This window comes from Oncorhynchus mykiss, chromosome 12 (assembly GCF_013265735.2).
Source record: "Oncorhynchus mykiss isolate Arlee chromosome 12, USDA_OmykA_1.1, whole genome shotgun sequence".
Taxonomy (NCBI): Eukaryota; Metazoa; Chordata; class Actinopteri; order Salmoniformes; family Salmonidae; genus Oncorhynchus; species Oncorhynchus mykiss.
The window spans coordinates 62,821,081-62,837,849 of NC_048576.1; the positions used below are offsets into that span (position 1 = coordinate 62,821,081).

Consider the following 16,769-nt stretch of genomic DNA (forward strand, 5'->3'; position numbering starts at 1 on the left):
GATTAACCCCCACTCCCCCAGATTTTCAAGGCTCAGGGAGAGCTCACCGTAGGCCACCGAAACCGCAACGCTTTCCAGGGCTTGGGCCCCTCTCTAGGGGCGAACCCATTCCAGGGCGCACTGCCCTTCACAAAGAAAAGAGAACTCTCCTCGGGGCTCCCGCCAGCTTCTCCGGGATCGGTCGCGTTACCGCACTGGATGCCTCGTGGCGCTGTCTCCACCAGTCCGTGGACATTCTGAAAGTAGCTTGAGTCCAGTTCACATGACCATGGAGATATTGACATTTTAAATACAATTTTAACAATGTAAAAATGTGTGAAATGAAAATGGGCAAACAAAAGGGTGTGCAATATAGAAGGGTAGTCAGTAAACATTCTGAACCTTGTTTGAGGTCAATAGGTCACATGACCAAGGAGCTATTTAAATGAGAAACATTGAAAAACATTTAAAATTCATGTACAATTGCATGAGATGAAAATGGACAAATAAAGGGTGCCAATATACAGTGGGGCAAAAAAGTACTTAGTCAGCCACCAATTGTGCAAGTTCTCCCACTTAAAAAGATGAGAGAGGCCTGTAATTTCCATCCTAGGTACACTTCAACTATGACAGACAAAATGAGGAAAAAAAAATCCAGAAAATCACATTGTAGGACGTTTAATTAATTTATTTGCAAATTATGGTGGAAAAAAAGTATTTGGTCAATAACAAAAGTTTCTCAATACTTTGTTATATACACTTTGTTGGCAATGACAGAGGTCAAACGTTTTCTGTAAGTCTTCACAAGGTTTTCACACACTGTTGCTGGTATTTTGGCCCATTCCTCCATGCAGATCTCCTCTAGAGCAGTGATGTTTTGGGGCTGTTGCTTGGCAACACGGACTTTCAACTCCCTCCAAAGATTTTCTATGGGGTTGAGATCTGGAGACTGGCTAGGCCACTCCAGGACCTTGAAATGCTTCTTACGAAGCCACTCCTTCGTTGCCCGGTCGGTGTGTTTGGGATCATTGTCATGCTGAAAGACCCAGCCACATTTCATCTTCAATGCCCTTGCTGATGGAAGGAGGTTTTCACTCAAAATCTCACGATACATGGCCCCATTCATTCTTTCCTTTACACGGATCAGTCGTCCTGGTCCCTTTGCAGAAAAACAGCCCCAAAGCATGATGTTTCCACCCCCATGCTTCACAGTAGGTATGGTGTTCTTTGGATGCAACTCAGCATTCTTTGTCCTCCAAACACGACGAGTTGAGTTTTTATCAAAAAGTTATATTTTGGCTTCATCTGACCATATGACATTCTGGATCATCCAAATGCTCTCTAGCAAACTTCAGACGGGCCTGGACATGTACTGGCTTAAGCAGGGGGATACGTCTGGCACTGCAGGATTTGAGTCCCTGGCGGCGTAGTGTGTTACTGATGGTAGGCTTTGTTACTTTGGTCCCAGGTCTCTGCAGGTCATTCACTAGGTCCCCCCGTGTGGTGCTGGGATTTTTGCTCACCGTTCTTGTGATCATTTTGACCCCACGGGGTGAGATCTTGCGTGGAGCCCCAGATCGAGGGAGATTATCAGTGGTCTTGTATGTCTTCCATTTCCTAATAATTGCTCCCACAGTTGATTTCTTCAAACCAAGCTGCTTACCTATTGCAGATTCAGTCTTCCCAGCCTGGGGCAGGTCTACAATTTTGTTTCTGGTGTCCTTTGACAGCTCTTTGGTCTTGGCCATAGTGGAGTTTGGAGTGTGACTGTTTGAGGTTGTGGACAGGTGTCTTTTATACTGATAACAAGTTCAAACAGGTGCCATTAATACAGGTAACGAGTGGAGGACAGAGGAGCCTCTTAAAGAAGAAGTTACAGGTCTGTGAGAGCCAGAAATCTTGCTTGTTTGTAGGTGACCAAATACTTATTTTCCACCATAATTTGCAAATAAATTCATTAAAAATCCTACAATGTGATTTTCTGGATTTTTTTTCTCATTTTGTCTGTCATAGTTGAAGTGTATCTATGATGAAAATTACAGGCCTGTCTCATCATTTTAAGTGGGAGAACTTGCACAATTGGTGGCTGACTAAATACTTCTTTGCCCCACTGTAGAAGGGTAGTCTGAACCTCGTTTGAGTGTCGTAGATCACATGACCAAGGAGCTATTGAAATTAGAAAGTTTTAAAAAGTGGATGTAAATACGTGTGATATTAAAATGTACAAAATAAAAGGTGTGCAATGTATTTAAATTAGTGCAAGATATAAATCAACCAAGAAAGCGTGTGCAATGTGTGTCTAAGCCATCGGGTTAGCTAGAACCTGTTTTAAAAGTTTTAGGAGTAATGGTTAAAAAGCTATGGAAATTCAAACAATTAGATTTGTCACTATGTTGATGGTCCCTAACTGCTCTTGGTGGACGTAACGAAATCTACAGGCAAATATCTGTTTAATATCCAACCTGAATCTGTCTTTACCTCGGTTCCTCCCACTGTGACTCCGGAAAGCATGCAGTTTAGGGTACAGATGAAATAGGTCTAAATGTGCAGTTTTACAGCTAATATCCTGCAATTCTACACATATTGCCATCGGATGGAGGCAAAAGCTTTCTGTTTTTCATATGATAACTGATGATCATGGTAATTCGACCATGCCTGCAAATTTACCAATAAAAATGTTTTTGATGACATTGGCTAATTGAGTGACAACCAAATTTCGAAATTGCACCTGGTGTATTCTATTATTATAACTCAACAGTAAATTGCGATCCTGAGTGAGATACAGCCTGAAATCGCTAAAAAAATGTATCACAGCTGGCCGCGATAGGGAGTCCCTTTGGGCGGGGCACAATTGGCCCAGCGGTGTCCGGGTTTGGCCGGGGTAGGCCGTCAGTGTTCAGATCATTTTGTGAAGTTTAAAATGTACTGTATCTGCATACACATCAGAGAGAGAGAGTGTGTGTGTGTGTGTGTGTGTGTGTTTCTGACAAAAAGAAGAGACAAGAGAATAGTTTATCTGCATGTATGCATGAACGCTTGTTTATGTGCATGTGTACAACAGTGAGTTTGTGTGTATGTGTTTGTTTTTTATGCTAATGTGATTCTTGTGTCATTCGTTTCTTTGTTTTTGCAGCAGCAACGGTGCATGAATTCTACATACCACTAGGCTGACTAGACAAGTCAGCTAGCATCACAAAGACTATCCACAGCGTAGAACACTATAGAGATGAGATGCCTTGTCAACCACCCATATTTCTCTCTCTCTCTCTCTCTCTCTCTCTCTCTCTCTCTCTCTCTCTCTCTCAACAATGTACATATTGCCAGAGTTTATTTTGGATAATTACAATATAAAAATGAGAATCAAAATTGTCAACGGGACAACAGTAACAACAATAACCAATGGTCAAAATAACCATACATTCAACAATAACAATAAGCATACAGTAGAGTACATGTGCAGGTTTATTGGTCTGTCAGACACTGTCCCTCAACTTATGGCAGGCAGCAATGTAGTGCGCTGCCAACCCACAGCTCTCTGTGTCCTCCCCCTACAGAACGGGTAGCCTATCCTCATCAGAGAGGTCTTTGAAACCTTGAATAAGGGTTTCAAATTTGGGAAAATTACACTAATTGTTTTATATTTCTGACATTTTGTCAGGAAATGCAGCTCCGTCTCAAGTTCTGCTGTTGTGCAGTGGTTGCACAGCCTATCCTCTACAGGGAGACAGGTTTTCCTGTGTCTACCCTTCTCAATGGCAAGGCTGTGCTCACTGAGCCTGTACTTAATCAAGGTTTTTCCAAGGTTTTGATCAGTGACCATGGTCAAATATTTAGCCACGGTGATTTAGAGCCAGATAGCACTGCATTTTGCTTTGTGTTTGTGCTTCCCAATAAGCAATGCAGTTTTGTTTTGACTGTTTTGATTTGGTTTATTCTGATTGATTGGATCCCTCTCTCTCTCTCCTCCCACACTGTCACAGTTGGATTGTTGGATGTATCTGCTAGGTGTTGGCTAGAGTGCATGTGCCAATCCCAGAGTGGGTACATTGGCTATCTAAAGCAACATTTTCACATCATTCCATAAATGGGAATTTACCCCCCCAAAAGGCACCCCCAAAACAGACAATACCAGGAATTCAGCTAAACGTGTTTAATTTATGAAATCTGTTCCCAAGTATTCCCACGAATAAAAATAGACGTGGTCGTGTCTCAATGTCATCAAGGTATGAAATTGTTGTTATTTTCAAATACAATCCCTTTTGGCGCCTAGATGGGCAGTTTACAGTGTAGAACTACCTATACATGATAATTACGTTCCAGCCCCCCGACCATTCACTCAAACAAAAACCGACCTGCGTCTGAATCTAGTTGCCCAAATGCCTACCCGTGGAATAAAAACTATTACATAGAGGTTATGTGTAGAAATGTTATTATTAACAAGCCTATAGCAATTACAAAGACATTGGCATGGGAAAACAGAAATAGATCGAAAATCAGCAACACCTTACCTTTTAGTGTCTGCTCTGGACGTTGTGCAAGCGTGCCTTTTGACATTACTTTCACTTTTGTAGACTATGGCGCTTTTGTAGTTTAAACTGCCACCCCGGCCCCCCTCTTCTCCCTTAATGTGAAAAAAAGGTCCATGTACCACTTGGACATTCTGGGGACTTGTTATGACCCCCGGGCTGTCTGCATTGAGACCTCAACGACCCTTTATGGCTCTACTAGGATACATTCACATATCGCGGAAGGAATATGATGTTATTGGAGTTCTAATCCAGCGTTATAAATTGACGCAGACATTTCGAACCTCCCCGCATATAAATCAACTAGTGGACATAATAATCTAAAGATGCCTGTTTTAAATGCAATTCTCGGAATCGCAGTTCAGGTATTTTGTGGTGAGTGCAGGTGGCTGTAATTCAGAGCCGGAAAATAAGATTCCCTTTACACTGTGGACACTCAAAGCCTACACATGGAGGCGTCGAATGGGTTAGTAACAGTTTCCGCAGGGGGGCATAATACATGAAAACCACATGGAATTATGATGAAATATGAATGTCTTTGAATGGAAATGATTCATTTGCAGTACAAATACGCTCATGTATTTTGTATTCCATTGTTATAACCCAATTCCTAAAAAAATAAAAAATAATCCCTATCGACTATGGATTATGTAATCTGTCTGGGGAGCAACTTCACTGGTGACAGAAGTTAAAGATCTTCACATAGTAGAGGAAGATTTGGAGTGGAGCTGCATGGGTGCTCTTTGATATCACAGCATCTACCCAAATCACTTCGAAATCATTTTAGGTTGGAGCAGCTGTGTCCATGGTAGCTCATGCATGCTCAATGACTGACACACACACACACACACACACACACACACACACACACACACACACACACACACACACACACACACACACACACACACACACACACCTCATTTGTTGCATTGTTGTTTATAGGCAGAATGGCAACATGTTGATCCATATATTTTTTTTATTGACTACATGTGCCTGCAGTGTTTTTGAATACACCACTGCTACTGCCAGAACCAGCACCTGGCTCTAGACACAATAGTGTTCACATGGTTCTCTTTCTTTTTTACCTGCAAAGATTAGGGTCAATTCCTCCAACAATATCACCACCGGTGATTGCTGTCAATTCAAGGGAATTGATTCAGGCCTATATCTGGCTGGTAAACATAGACCATTCATTCAACTAGGCCACTGGGCTGTTCAATTCCGGTCCTGGTGGACCAAAATGCTTCTGGTTTTTATTGCACTCACCTGGTGTCCCAGGTCTGAATCGGTCCCTGATTAGAAAGATAAGATGAAACCCAGAAGTGATTTGGCCCTCCAGGACCAACATTGAATAGCCCTGATCGGGCATTGCTCCAATCAAAGACTTGAAACTCAGCCCTTCTCCTGAACTGAAATTGCCTTCCAATCAATAATTTCTGGATTTTCTTAAATCACCAGCCAAGACAGCAGTCAACCTTGTCAACTTTGTCACAAACAGTACCAACTAGGCCATGAAAAGTATTCCATTCATACTACCATTACAATTGGTTAAAGGCATTTTCACAGTCACGTTTACATTTAAATAATTCTTAATATGCAAAATGACCACCAATAATATGAGCATCCTACTCACTACACATGCAACAAACAAAAGAGGTAAACATGGATTAGGTTCCATCCACCTAGGTTCTGAGCAACACATTGTTTCCCAATCCTAGTCCTGGAGATTGGGAAACGTTTCGTTTCTTTGTCCTAGCACCAACACACTTGACTCAACGAATCATCAAGGGATGAATCAGGTGTGTTAGCGCCAGGGCAAGAACACTTTTTTTGCACCCGTTTTGGGTCCCCAGAACCAAGATTGAGAAACACTGACATATACATTGAACTAGTGCTGCTGGGTCGGCTGGAGTGGGCACCTACAGACAGAGATGTATAGATAATGATGAGATACTCATGTCCCAAAGGCGGGAAGGCAGGCGACAAGCGTAGGGCCAAAATAAGTCCATAGAAATGCATTGGCTTGTTTTGGAAAGATTTTGGCGTCAGTGAAACGTTGTGCTTCGCCTCTTCCTCTCTGCTATAGATGATCCCATTCTGGGGAACTTAAAGGACCCCCCCCCCCCCCCCCCCCCCAAAAGGAAGTTGCCGCCACTATGTTGACGTAATCATCAACAAATAGGGCACTGACAGCAGTCTGTCTTGCTAAGATTATCTAGCTAGTCATCTTGCTAACCTTATCTTGCTAGTTAATGTTACTCGTTGCGTTTTTTTTGTTAACTACACCAGTAGCCAGCTACTGTAGATCTATGGCTGGTTCTGGAGCTGGATTTGTCATAAGCATTGATTCAGGGAAAACTCCGCCACAGGTGGAAAACACTGGCCCATCTTTGACACCGCCATCTATCGTTATCTCCAAAGTTTTGGCATCTTCCACAAATGATGGCCTTGACTCCACCATAAAAATAATTACAGAGAATAATATGAAGCTCCTGTAATATTTATAACGACTGCTGATATGCGTTTTCGACATTGTCGTGCAACCTTTGGTACAGTAGGCAGGCTGCTGGCAGGTTTTGGCTGGGGTACAGCAAAGCCAAGTCCCTTCTTATGGTTCTCACAGGGGAATTGAAATGATAGGCTACAATGACTTTACTTACATGAACTATAAATTCCTTTACATTTTCTTTCGCTGGTGCCTTTTCATTGAATAGACACTTGTGGTTTCTAGCTAACCTTCCACCAATCAAAACAGTGGAGCCTGTAGTGAAGCAAAAACTTTAGTTGTCAAAACCATTCAGAAACGGGGGGAAACGGGTTTGCAAAACGCCATCATATCATGCATTTATACCATTTTATATATATATATATATATATATATATATATATATATATATATATATATATATATATATATATATATATATATATATATATACACATACATATATACTTTTAATACAGACTATCCAAAAAATAAGTAAACGTTTACAAATGATCCAATCGCGAAGAAGAATAACTTTGCAGTGGCTTCTGATGAATTAACAATGCCATGCTGGTAACATTGACATAAAACCCAGCCCTGAAACAAAAGGTAGGCTCTGGCCATTGTCTTTCAACAAAAAAAAAAAAACTGGATTTCTACTGGTGAGGGTGTTTAAAAACTAAAATTAATCTCGCCCGTAATCAAAAAGCATCTCAGAGTAGCTGTGCTGATCTAGGATCCATCCCTGTCCATATACTCTTATTAATTAGGATCTAAAAAGGCAAAAATGTCCCGACATCAACACTCCTAATCTGAGATGCTTTATGAATACGAGCCCTGGAGATGATCCCTAGCCAAAAAATTAAGAAGATATCCTGGACAGGATTTGGATCAATTACATTTTAATAAAGTAAATTCAAAAGTGATTTTTATTAAAATAGAAAAACAGAAAATTAACTGTTTCTCCTTCTCTTATGTATAGGGAAATCATTGAAAAATCTAATTGAATTGTTTTTAAATCACTGAATTTGAAATTACTTCCTGAATCGATTGAAATGGAATAGACCCCAACCCTGCCCCTGATATCTTATCCTAATGATTGATGTTCACTGCAGCCGACCCATTCCGTTAGTGATCTACATTCACGTGAGAACAGAGTTAAACCAAAATTACAAGTCAGTCCCGCTTCTTTAAACTTCCACTGCTTCTCCTATAGATGTATTTTTAACTAGGGAAGTCTTTTTGAGGCCAACTTAAAAGGACTTTTCAATCAAACATTACAACTCTTTCCAACAGTAGTTCACAATCAAGATGATAAAATAGAAAAGACAGCCATAGGTGGGTTCACAAAGAAAGAAAAACAAGAAAAAAAAGTTATTGCCTACCTTTGACCTATGTGGGGATAACCTCCACTAATTCCCTTCTCTTTTTGTGGAGATTTTTCTCTCACGTCCCCATCCCTTCTTCCCTAGCTCTCTGCCTCATCCTCGTTAGTTCCCTTGCTTCCTATTGCACTTCTCCATCTCTTCAACTATCTCTCCCTCCATCACACCGAATCTCTTAGGGCTTTCTTTATACACAACCACACTCAATATAATATTATCCCACTATCAAAAAACAAAGCAAACCCCTACCCCCATCCCACCCCATAGTCCCTTCTTTCCCTGTAAGTGTTCACTGCTGTTTCTTATCCTGGGCCTGTGAGTTCTCCGTCTTAGCTGGGGTAAGCACAGAAAGGAGGTCCAATAGAGCCCGACTGATCTGGGCCCCGAACCGGTGTGAGTCCTGAGAGAGAGAAATAGGAGATACAATGATTTGACTTGGTTTATTTCTGGGGAGAAATATGATGGAAAAATATGGAGAGAGAGAGAGAGACATATTTCAATGTGGCTTTACTTATTGGGAGTGGGGGTTAAAGACTTGTACACATAGAAGGGAGGGAGGGATAGATACAGTAGACAGAGAAAGGGAGATGAGAGGGGGGAGGGGGTCTTTAAAAGGGCCCATTCATAATGTTCAGCTGGCCATGCATGATTTGTGTCGGTTTAAAAGAGAGACAAAAATGTACCGCTTGTCAACGTTTCCATTTGCTATCTGCACATTAACATCTGTCACCAATACATGTGAGTGTATAACACACACTAACCGTCTCAGAGAAGGAGTGCTTGCAGGATACATGGTAGTTGATCATGTCCTCTCCTACGATAATGTACGACACTCCGTAGCCATCGTCTGCCACCTGGAACAGAGGAAAGAAGTGGGAAAAGTAGCAAAAGGGTGTGTGTGTCTGCGTAGGGGTGTGTGTACTCACAGGGCCAAAGCTTCCCCAGGTAGTTGAAGTCTGGGTAGAGGTGTGTGTGTGTGTGTGTGTGTGTGTGTGCGTCGTGGTGTGTGTTTACTCACAGGGCCAAAGCCTCCCCCCAGAGATATAAAGTCTGGGTGGTTCTTCATGTCAAACAGCTCCAACTGCTGAACCGGAGTCTGACTGGTGGAGAGGCGCCAGGGCTCTGACAGCACCTAGATGGACAGACACACAGAAGGATCTAGGTGTTGTCGGCGCCCTAGCAGACGCTTTTAACCAAAGCGGCTTACAGTCATGCGTGTATACATTTTATTTGATTTTTTAAGTATGGGTGGTCCGGGAATTGAACCCGCTATCTTATTTCAGACGCTACAGGATATTAACAGAGCCTGACACACAAACACCAGGGCCTGATTAATGCAGGGGCTTACAGGGGCTGAAGTTAAGGAACCTCTTTACTTGGCAATTTGACTGTTAAGCTCAAGGGTACACTAGCAATACACTAGCCAGTCCTGAATTGAATGGGAACTGCCATCTATGGATTATATTTCTATGGTTGTTTGGAGCTGTCAAGTTTACCTTTCTCAAACTTCCAATTACAATGTGGAAAAAACACATTTTGGAAAGTAAATGCCTACTGCTTAAAAGAGAAACATAATTTGTCTGTGGAACCAATAGAATTATTATTATTATTATTATTATTATTACTGTTTTTCAAAGTAGCATATCTTGAGATAGACTAATGCCACGTCGAGCGCAGAGCCATCACCGGTGACTAGCCTTCATCTTCATCATTGGGTGAGTCAGTGCTACTGGAAAGTTTCCTTAGGAGCCTAGTGGAGCCTAGTGGAATCGGAAAGTATTCAGACCCCTTCACTTTTTCCAGGTTATATTATGTTACAGCCATGTTCTAAAATGGATTAAATTCATTGTTTTCCTCATCAATCACACACAATACCCCATAATGACAAAGCGAAAATCAGGTTTAGAAATTTTAGCAAATGCATTACAAATAAAATATTAGAAATTTACATAAGTATTCAGACCGTTTGCTATGAGACTCAAAATTGAGCTCAGGTGCATCCCGTTTCCATTGATCATCCTTGAGACGTTTCCAGAACTTGATTGGAGTTCACTTGTTGTAAATTCAATTGATTGGACATGATTTGGAAAGGCACACACCTGTCTATATAAGGTCCCACAGTTGACAGTGCATGTCAGAGCAAAAACCAAGCTATGAGGTCGAAGGAATTGTCCATCCAGTTCTGAGACAGGATTGTGTCGAGGCACAGATCTGGGGAAGGGTACCAAAACATTTCTGCAACATTGAAGGTCCCCAACAACACAGTGGCCTCCATCATTCTTAAATGGAAGAAGTTTAGAACCACCAAGACTCTTCATAGAGCTGGCTGCCCGGCCAAACCGAGCAATCGGGGGAGAAGGGCCTTGGTCAGTGAGGTGACCAAGAACACAACGGTCACTCTGACAGAGCGATGGGGGGGAGAACCTTCCAGAAGGACAAACATCTCTGCAGCACTCCACCAATCAGGCCTATATGGTAGAGTGGCCAGACGGAAGCCATTCCTCAGTAAAAGGCACATGACAGCCCGCTTGGAGTTTGAAAAAATGCACCTAAAGGACTCTTAGACCATGAGAAAGATTTAACTATTTGGCCTGAATGCCAAGCGTCACGTCTGGAGGAAACCTGCCACCATCCTTACAGTGAAACATGGTGCTGGCAGCATCATAACTGTGTGGATGTTTTTCAGCAGCAGGGACTGAGAGACTAGTCAGGTTTGAAGGAAAAATGAACAGAGTAAAATACAGAGAGATCCTTGATGAAAATCTGCTCCAGAGCGCTCAGGACCTCTGGGGCGAAGGTTCACCTTCCAACAGGACAACGACCCTAAGCACACAGCCAAGACAACGCAGGAGTGGCTTTGGGACAAGTCTCTGAATGTCCTTGAGTGGCCCAGCCAGAACCTGGACTTGAACCCAATCAAACATCTCTGGGGAGACCTGAAAATAGCTGTGTAGCAATGCTCCCCATCCAACCTGACAGAGTTTGAAAGGATCTGCATAGAGGAATGGGAGAAATTCCCCAAATACAGGTTTTCCAAGCTTGTAGCGTCATACCCAAGAAGACTCGAGGCTGTAATCGCTGCCAATGGTGCTTCAACAAAGTACTGAGTAAAGGGCCTGAATACATAAATACTGTAAATGTGATAAGTTTTGTACTTTTAATACATTTGCAAAAAAATTCTAAAAACTGTTTTTGCTTTGTCGTTATGGGGCATTGTATATAGATTGATGAGGGGGAAAAAAACAATTTAATCCACTTTAGAATAAGGCTGTATCCTAATATTGTACTCTCTGTGCGCCTCTTCATTGGCCTGGCCTGGGCTATTGTTTGCATTCAAGACCAGGTCGTTTTTATTGATCTCCGTTTGTCAGTGTCAGAGTAGCCACTCAGTTTGGTAATTTGTGTAGCATTAAAAAAAGATTCTGCTAATAATGTCGTATGCCATGTAAATGATGTATAAATCGCATGAAATGCGTTTATCATAGGCCAATTCTTTGGGGACCCTGCTCAAAACATTTCCCCATGGGTGGAAATTCTTAAAATGCCAATTAGGGCTTCATAATAAAGGGTATTTTACTTCAACAGTAAATGTAGCCACGCACTGCTACTGAAGTTAACGAATTGCATCTTTGTGTGCCGATTTGTTTACAGAAAATGGGGGCGTGCCGGGAAGGGGGATACTGTTCTTGCTAGCAGGTTAGCACCTACCTCTGTTAGGAACGGTGACTCCACCCCCAGGTATTTAGACACCACGTACAGGCAGAAGAGGTGCCTGTCAATGCCGGACCCTGTCATGGCCAATCGGTAGAGGTTCTGGTGCTTCTCAGCAGCCAATCGGAAAAGCCGCCTGCAGTGCTCCGGCCCCTGTAATAAGATAACCTGTCTGTTAGAAGTGAGATATGTTGAATTGGGATTACAGTTGATGGTAGTAGTGGGGCGAAAGAGGTTACTAAAAAAAACAAAAAAAAACAACTGTAATATGAGAGTGAAACCCCCATAAGAGGTTAATGTACATATTTATGGCGTGAAACTGGTTCCTCTAGAGTAGGAGATTATTATAGAGTTAATCCTCATTATTTTAATGGGGATATGCTAATTACTTTTGGAGTATTTTATTTATTTAGTGGAGAATGTAGTAGTTTAACTCTGTGAGGTGCAGATAATGGAGTTAAGTGCAGTTATCCATCAGGTATGAGCAAATCTGTCATAATCCTGGAGCTAGATATTGCAATTGAGATTATGACTCAAAACATTTGGTGAAAACTTGATCGTTCCATGAGACAAGTGTCAAGGTAGAGAACAGCACTTCTAAAATGAGCTAAGAGGACTTAATACATGCTGAGGTAACTGGAAATAATCATTAGCTTGATCCCAAATGTGATATTTTAATTTATTAGAATCCTATTAATGAAATGTACAAGACCAGTCAAAAAATTTGAACACATCTACTCATTCATAAAAAGGGCAGCAAAGAAGACACTTCTCTCCAGGAAAAAACATCAGGGGCAGACTGATATTCTGCAATAGGTACAGGGATTGGACTGCTGAGGACTGGGATAAAGTCACTTTCTCTGATGAATCCCCTTTCCGATTGTTTGGGGCATCCGGAAAAAAGCTTGTCCGGAGAGGACAAGGGGAGCGCTACCATCTGTCCTGTGTCATGCCAACAGTAAAGCATCCTGCATGTGTGGGGTTGCTTCTCAGCCCACTCCCTTGGCTTGCCTAAGAACACAGCCATGAATAAAGAATGGTACCAACACATCCTCCGAGAGCAACTTCTCCCAACCATCCAGGAACAGTTTGGTGACAAACAATGCCTTTCCAGCATGATGGAGCACCTTGCCATAAGGCAAAAGTGATAACTAGGTGGCTCGGGGAACAAAACATCAATATTTTGGGTCCATGGTCAGGAAACCCCCCTGACCTTAATCCCATTGAAAACTTGTGGTAAATCCTCAAGACAAACAAAAACCCACAAATTACGACAAACTCCAAGCATTGATTATGCAAGAATGGGCTGCCATCAGTCAGGATGTGACCCAGAAGTTAATTGACTGTCATGTATTGTCATGTTGTGTCTTGTTCCTGTCCTTTCTCTTCACTCCGTCTCCCTCTGCTGGTCGTATTAGGTTACCTTCTCTCCCTCTCCTTCCCCCAGCTGCTCCTCATCTTCTCTAACTACCTCGTTCACCCCTTTTCCCACCTGTTCACTTTTTCCCTCTGATTAGGTCTCTATATCTCTCTCTGTTCCTGTTTCTGTCTTTGTCAGATTCTCGTTTGTGTTTCTCATGCCAGAACCAGACTATCGTCGTGTTTGCTTTACCTTGTCCTGTCCTGTCGGAATCTGCCTGTCCATCTGAGCCTACGTGTGTTTCGTTATTAAAGAGACTCTGTTTATGTTAAACCGCTTTTGGGTCCTCACTCACCGCATAACAGAAGAATCTGACCAAGAATGGACCCAGCGACTTCGGATCCTCTCCACTCTGCCGTCGAGATCCAGGGAGCGATGCTAGGCAGACACGAGCAGGAATTGTCTGCTGCTCGACATGCCGTTGAGACCCTGGCCGCCCAAGTCTCCAACCTCACAGAACAGGTTCACCATCTCCGCCTCGATCCACCGGCCACTTCCAGGGCTTTCGAATCTCCGGAGCCCAGAATCAATAACCCGCCGTGTTACTCTGGGGAGCCCACTGAATGCCGCTCGTTCCTCACCCAGTGTGATATTGTGTTTTCTCTCCAGCCCAACACTTACTCCAGGAGCACAGCTCGTATCGCCTACGTCATATCTCTCCTTACTGGACGGGCTCGTGAGTGGGGCACGGCAATCTGGGAGGCAAGGGCTGAGTGTACTAACCAGTATCAGGACTTTAAGGAGGAGATGATACGGGTTTTTGATCGTTCTGTTTTTGGGGAGGAAGCTTCCAGGGTCCTGTCTTCCCTATGTCAAGGTAATCGATCCATAACAGACTACTCTATTGAGTTTCGCACTCTTGCTGCCTCCAGTGACTGGAACGAGCCGGCTTTGCTCGCTCGTTTTCTGGAGGGTCTCCGCGCGGAGGTAAAGGATGAGATTCTCTCCCGGGAGGTTCCTTCCAGCGTGGATTCCTTGATTGAACTCGCTATTCGCATAGAGCGACGGGTTGATCTTCGTCACCGAGCTCGTGGAAAGGAGCTCACGTTCTCCGTTGCCCCCCTCTCCGCATCACTACCATCTTCCTCTGCCGGCTCGGGTGCTGAGCCTATGCAGCTGGGAGGTATCCGCATCTCGACTAAGGAGAGGGAACGGAGAATCACCAACCGCCTCTGTCTCTATTGCGGTTCCGCTGGTCATTTTGTCACTTCATGTCCAGTAAAAGCCAGAGCTCATCAGTAAGCGGAGGGCTACTGGTAAGCGCTACTACTCCTGTCTCTCCTTCAAGATCCTGCACTACCTTGTCGGTCCATCTACGCTGGACCGGTTCGTCAGCTTCCTGCAGTGCCTTAATAGACTCTGGGGCGGAGGGCTGTTTTATGGACGAGACCTGGGCTCGGGAACATGACATTCCTCTCAGACAGTTAAGGGAGCCCACGGCCTTGTTCGCTTTGGATGGTAGTCCTCTCCCCAGGATTCAGCGTGAGACGCTACCTTTAACCCTCACTGTCTCTGGTAATCATAGCGAAACCATTTCTTTTTTAATTTTTCGTTCACCTTTTACACCTGTTGTTTTGGGCCATCCCTGGCTAGTTTGTCATAATCCTTCTATTAATTGGTCTAGTAATTCTATCCTCTCCTGGAACGTCTCTTGTCATGTGAAATGTTTAATGTCTGCTATCCCTCCTGTTTCCTCTGTCTCTTCTTCACAGGAGGAGCCTGGTGATTTGACAGGGGTGCCGGAGGAATATCACGATCTGCGCACGGTGTTCAGTCGGTCCAGGGCCACCTCTCTTCCTCCACACCGGTCGTATGATTGTAGTATTGATCTCCTTCCGGGAACCACTCCCCCCCGGGGTAGACTATACTCTCTGTCGGCTCCCGAACGTAAGGCTCTCGAAGATTATTTGTCTGTAGCTCTTGACGCCGGTACCATAGTCCCCTCCTCCTCTCCCGCCGGAGCGGGGTTTTTTTTTGTCAAGAAGAAGGACGGGTCTCTGCGCCCCTGCATAGATTATCGAGGGCTGAATGACATAACAGTGAAGAATCGTTATCCGCTTCCTCTTATGTCTTCAGCCTTCGAGATCCTGCAGGGAGCCAGGTTTTTCACTAAGTTGGACCTTCGTAACGCTTACCATCTCGTGCGCATCAGGGAGGGGGACGAGTGGAAGACGGCGTTTAACACTCCGTTAGGGCACTTTGAATACCGGGTTCTTCCTTTCGGCCTCGCTAACGCTCCAGCTGTCTTTCAGGCATTAGTCAATGATGTCCTGAGAGACATGCTGAACATCTTTGTTTTCGTTTACCTTGACGATATCCTGATTTTTTCACCGTCACTCCAGATTCATGTTCAGCACGTTCGACGTGTCCTCCAGCGCCTTTTAGAGAATTGTCTTTTTGTGAAGGCTGAGAAGTGCACTTTTCATGCCTCCTCCGTCACATTTCTCGGTTCTGTTATTTCCGCTGAAGGCATTAAGATGGATCCCGCTAAGGTCCAAGCTGTCATTGATTGGCCCGTCCCTAAGTCACGCGTCGAGCTGCAGCGCTTTCTCGGCTTCGCGAACTTCTATCGTCGTTTCATCCGTAATTTCGGTCAGGTGGCAGCTCCTCTCACAGCCCTTACTTCTGTCAAGACGTGCTTTAAGTGGTCCGTTTCCGCCCAGGGAGCTTTTGATCTCCTCAAGAATCGTTTTACATCCGCACCTATCCTTGTTACACCTGACGTCTCTAGACAGTTCGTTGTCGAGGTTGATGCGTCAGAGGTGGGCGTGGGAGCCATTCTTTCTCAGCGCTCCCTCTCTGACGACAAGGTCCACCCTTGCGCGTATTTTTCTCATCGCCTGTCGCCATCGGAACGTAACTATGATGTGGGAAACCGCGAACTGCTTGCCATCCGCTTAGCCCTAGGCGAATGGCGACAGTGGTTGGAGGGGGCGACCGTTCCTTTTGTCGTTTGGACTGACCATAGGAACCTTGAGTACATCCGTTCTGCCAAACGACTTAATGCGCGTCAGGCTCGTTGGGCGCTGTTTTTCGCTCGTTTCGAGTTCGTGATTTCTTATCGTCCGGGCTCTAAGAACACCAAGCCTGATGCTTTATCTCGTCTCTTCAGTTCTTCAGTAGCCTCCACTGACCCCGAGGGGATTCTCCCTGAGGGGCGTGTTGTCGGGTTGACTGTCTGGGGAATTGAGAGGCAGGTAAAGCAAGCACTCACTCACACTCCGTCGCCGCGCGCTTGTCCTAGGAACCTTCTTTTCGTT

General features: G+C 44.0%; 2 protein-coding genes across 5 annotated transcripts in view; both read right to left on the bottom strand.

The window, feature by feature from the left end:
- Positions 1 to 5,355, bottom strand: part of LOC110537960 — a 30,788-nt gene extending 25,433 nt beyond the window's left edge. For 2 of the 3 annotated variants that reach the window (XM_021624448.2, XM_021624447.2), the window contains exon 1: positions 4,488 to 5,352. The gene's annotated coding sequence lies outside the window, so the exon portion shown is untranslated. Of the gene's footprint in view, positions 1 to 4,487 lie in introns of all 3 variants that reach the window. The other variant, XM_021624449.2, reaches the window with a different exon arrangement.
- A 73-nt stretch (positions 5,356 to 5,428) lies between these two features.
- Positions 5,429 to 16,769, bottom strand: part of cpt1cb (carnitine palmitoyltransferase 1Cb) — a 58,050-nt gene continuing 46,709 nt past the window's right edge. For both annotated transcript variants that reach the window (XM_036938031.1, XM_036938030.1), the window contains exons 16-19: positions 12,087 to 12,242; positions 9,397 to 9,510; positions 9,140 to 9,232; positions 5,429 to 8,778 (exon numbers count right to left, since the gene is read on the bottom strand). In XM_036938031.1, coding sequence (XP_036793926.1) covers positions 8,668 to 8,778; positions 9,140 to 9,232; positions 9,397 to 9,510; positions 12,087 to 12,242 — 474 coding nt within the window. In that variant the 3' untranslated portion in view covers positions 5,429 to 8,667. The remainder of the gene's footprint in view (positions 8,779 to 9,139; positions 9,233 to 9,396; positions 9,511 to 12,086; positions 12,243 to 16,769) is intronic.